The 4,217-nt window shown below is 50.1% G+C and overlaps 1 protein-coding gene across 1 annotated transcript; it reads left to right on the top strand.

The window, feature by feature from the left end:
* LOC110400842 (olfactory receptor 1052-like) lies at nt 1,537-2,578 on the top strand. Its single transcript, XM_021401128.1, has one exon. The coding sequence runs from the start codon at nt 1,552-1,554 to the stop codon at nt 2,509-2,511; it is 960 nt and encodes a 319-aa protein (XP_021256803.1). The 5' UTR covers nt 1,537-1,551; the 3' UTR covers nt 2,512-2,578.

Below are 4,217 nucleotides of genomic sequence, written 5' to 3' on the forward strand. Positions count from 1 at the left end.
TCCATTCCATTCCTTTCTACTCCCTTTCCTTCCATTCCTTTCTACTCCATTCCATTTATTTCTACTCTGTTCCATTCAATTTCTTTTTACTCAACTCCATTCCATTTCGTTCCATTCCACTTGATCCCATGCCATTCTGCACTTTTTTTCTACTCCATTTCTTTCTATTCCATTCATCCCATTCCACTCCCATTCCCTTCTGTTTCATTCCGTTCCATATGTTCCATTCCATTCTGCTTCAACTCTATTCCACTCTGTTCTATTCTAGGGGAAATCCACGCATGTTCAAATGAAATCCTTCTGGCTGAGAAATGAATCTCAGTATTTCCTCCCTTCTCTCATCCTCCCTTCTACAGACCTCCACCTGACCATCAGTTCTCTCTGCTTTAAAGCACAACACTACAATTGGTTTTTTTCAGGAAGATTCCAGCTCTCCCTGTCGACCCTCTTGAAGCAGCTTTCCTTTTTGCCTATCCTTAGGCCTGGCATTGCCCATTGTTGAGGTTCAGGTATTTCCCACCTGCCCAATGGAGATGCTATTTTGGACAACAAAGAGCAAAACCAAAGGGAAAGGTAGAGGAGCTGGGAGGGAAGGTGTCACCTCAAAGTGCTGCTTGTTACCTCTTGCTTTTATTTCATTACAGTTCCCTTTTCAGCATTTAACACCTCTTCTGAAAGCCGAGGAGAACCCAAAGCATATTGCTCTGACTCATCAAGGAGCTGCTTCCCGCTCGAAGCTTCGCCTCCAGCGGCGGGAGCTGCGCCAGCCAGGCACTTCCGAGTGCCCTGAAACAGCGAGGAGAAAGATGGCACGATCTCTGATGCCCGGGAGGATTACCCACTCTGAGGAGCTGAGAAAGGTGATGTCAGCCCCATGAGGAGGTGTATGGGCAATTGCACGCATCCATGGGAGGAGAATAAAACCTGGAGCTCCACTGGCGAGGCATCGCTTTGGGTGCCCTGAGTGCAAGCGCAGAGGTTCTCCGTTGCTGGAGCACGGATATGGACACAGGAGTGGCTGTGCATCTCAGGGAGGGTGGAGGAGTCCTGACCGGCGGGACAAGAGGTGGGTGAAGCAATGTTGTTAGGAGATAGGGATTTCCCTTTTGTTTTGTGCTTCCTGCGGGTTTTCTAGCTAGCTTCTAGGAAACCTTTTGTTTTCATGATAAAGGATTTCAAGGAAAGCGCAGAAATGGCAGAAGTGGAAAATGAATTATGTTATTAGTTTCCAAGAGAGCCAGTTTTGTCCAGATAGATTCATTCCAATTGCTGGAAGCTTGGGATCCTGTCCAAATTTTGGCAGGACTGAGATTTGTTTGTCTGGAAGGGGCAGCAAGGAAGAGCAGAAAAGAAGACTTCCATTCTATTTCCATTTGGCATCTCCTATGTGTAGGGGCAACTCAAAAACCCTTCTTCAAAGAATAATGCAGATGTCCTTATTTGTGACTCAGGAAAGACACCGGCCATTGCAGGATTCCCACGTGCAAGAGGGACCTGGACCTCAGCCAGGCTGGTTTCCAGCATTTCCAACCCTCGTTTCCTCCGCTAACCATGGTATGGGCAAATCACTCCGTGGTGACCGAGTTCACTCTTGCAGGGTTCAGTGGTCGCCCTGACCTGCAGGAGGGGCTCCTTGTGGTGTTCCTCACCATGTACCTTGTCAACCTAATGGGAAATGTGGGGATGATCCTCTTAATCAAGTGTGAACCCAGGCTGCACACCCCTATGTACTTCTTCCTAAGCCACCTGTCCCTCCTGGACATCAGCATCTCCTCCAGCATCACCCCAAAGTTCCTCCTCAGCCTCCTGGCAGGGAGCAGAACCATCTCCTACGCGGGATGTCTCACTCAGCTTTACTTCTATGTCGCGTTTGGCACAGCAGAAGCCTTCCTCCTGGCCACCATGGCATACGACCGCTACGTGGCCATCTGCAACCCGCTCTGGTATGTGTTGGTGATGTCCCGGGGACTGTGCCTGCGCCTCGTGGCCGGCTGCTATGCTGTGGGGGCCCTCAACTCCTCCGTGCACACAGTCGCCATGCTTCGTCTCTCCTTCTGCGCCTCCGGCCTCCTGGACCACTTCTACTGCGAAGGGCCACTGCTCGTTGCCCTCTCGTGCTCTGACACCAGCATCAACGATACTCTGATGCTCGTCTTTGTCAGCTGCATTGTGGGCACCACCAGCATGGCCACCCTGCTGTCCTACGGCCTCATCCTGGCCGCCGTGCTGCAGACCCGCTCCCCTGGGGCCAGGCGCAAGGCCTTCTCCACCTGCACCTCCCACCTCTCAGTGACTCTCCTCTTCTATGGGGCGGTCGCCTTCATGTACATGCGGCCCGCATCCAGGAGGTCAGTCAAGCTGGACAAAGTGGCTTCCATGTTCTACACCGCCGTCACCCCCATGCTCAACCCCTTCGTCTACAGCCTGAGGAACAAGGAGGTGAGGGATGCCCTGAGCAGGGTGAGGAGGAAGGCGCTGCTCGTGTGCCGGAGACATCAGGGCGGCTTTTAGCTGGGCACGGCCAGGCTTTGCTTTCCATGAAGCGGGCCTGGAGGTAGGGGAAGGCGCTGGAGTGTTGGGGGGGGGGGTCTGTCCTGGAGAAGGTGGGATGTTGCCAATGGTCGGAGAGCCTCACACAGAGGGTTACAGATGGAAGCTGAAGTGACTAGCTACAGGTTGGAATCGAAGAAGAAAAGCATCTCTTTATTTCTTCATCCCTTACTGATAAATTCAAGCAAAAATGAAAGGAAATGTCTTCTCTTTAGAAGAGATTGTTTTTCTCTTCTGATGGACAGAAGCAGACCACCGATGATGGAACCTCAGTGAAGCCTGAGCACTCCCACGTGGAATGCTTAGGAGAAGTTCACTCGGAAGTCATAAATATTTGAGAACAAGAGCTCATTGTCACCTAAATCCTATATTACATCTCTTGGGGTATCTCTTCATCACATTTCGCTGATCATCCCAAAGGGTGGTAAGCATGGAGGACAGCCCAGCACAGAACTCGCGAACCCACTTAGCAGCACCGCTCCAAGTGGGGATTTAATTATTCAAGCACAAAAGAGGAGGACCCCCATCACAAAGGAAGCGTGGGCTTTGGGGACTTTGGGATTACCCTCCCCGAAGTTAGTCCCCAGAGAAGCCAGGCGAGATGCAGTGCCGGGAGGTGAGTGCAGCAAGGCACTCGGAGATAGGGTGGAATGCAGTTCTCACCAATTTCAGAGATCTGGCCCTTTCCCATTTCTAAACTGCTAACCATCAGAAAACAGACCTCTGTGGAAGGAAAATTTTAGCACCCTTTTATCCATATAGGACATATTGACAATGCTGTGTGATTAGACACTCTAAATCTTTCAATAAACATCATGCAAGAGGTGCCCTGGTGTTTGCTGCTGTTTCCTTGGGTCTTGGTCAGTTGTCTCAACCAGCACGCACGCACCTCTCACTGGAGGAGAAACTCTGCCCCAGAGCGCTGTGTCCTGCCTTGGGCTGGGCTTCCTTCCCATCCCAGCGAGCGTACAAGTCCTTTTAAAAATGTGAGTGACACAGTGAGGTAGACCATGCTTGCATTGTCCCCAAAGACGTGTCTACAAGAAGCAACCCTATCTCACCTTCTTAATGTTTGTATTTGTTGCTTTTCACAGCCTCTACAGGGGGATACAACAAAGGAGCATAAGCTCTTCAGATCCTGAAACACTTTGTATGTTAGAGGTATATTGATTTTCTCGTCTTAGGAAGATGAGATTGCAATTTCAAGAGCTACATGAGCCCAATCCCATGCTTATTCTCCAATCCTAAATTCTACGTGGGAGAAAACACGTTTATGATACCCAGACAAATGTGGAGGATGTGCTTAGAGCACTTGTTTGCCTCACATTCTGCAAAATAAGTGAGAACACCTATCCTAAGGCAATGAACACCAATATACTCAAGGTCTGAGGTGTCCTTGGGAAGGTCCAAAGGTGAGAAGTATGAGGAGCGTTCCCATCTCTCTCCCTCCGAGTGTGGCTCTGCAGCCCACTGCCATGCCCAACAGAGTTTTGGGTCCAAGGCCATGGTGATCACTTGGCCTATGCTTTCCTGAGCGGAACCCACTCCCATTTTCAACATATTTAAGACGGTTTGGAAAACAGCACTTTGCTGAAGTGTTTTATTTTGCTCCATGCGTCAAAAGCAGAAAGGAACAAGTTGTCTGATTAGGGAGAACCAACCAAAGC

The sequence above is a fragment of the Numida meleagris genome, chromosome 6, assembly GCF_002078875.1.
Source record: "Numida meleagris isolate 19003 breed g44 Domestic line chromosome 6, NumMel1.0, whole genome shotgun sequence".
NCBI classification, from domain to species: domain Eukaryota; kingdom Metazoa; phylum Chordata; class Aves; order Galliformes; family Numididae; genus Numida; species Numida meleagris.

Coding starts and splice junctions, on each gene's coding strand:
- LOC110400842 (XM_021401128.1), top strand. CDS start 1,552: ATGGTATGGGCAAATCACTCCGTGGTGACCGAGTTCACTCTTGCAGGG.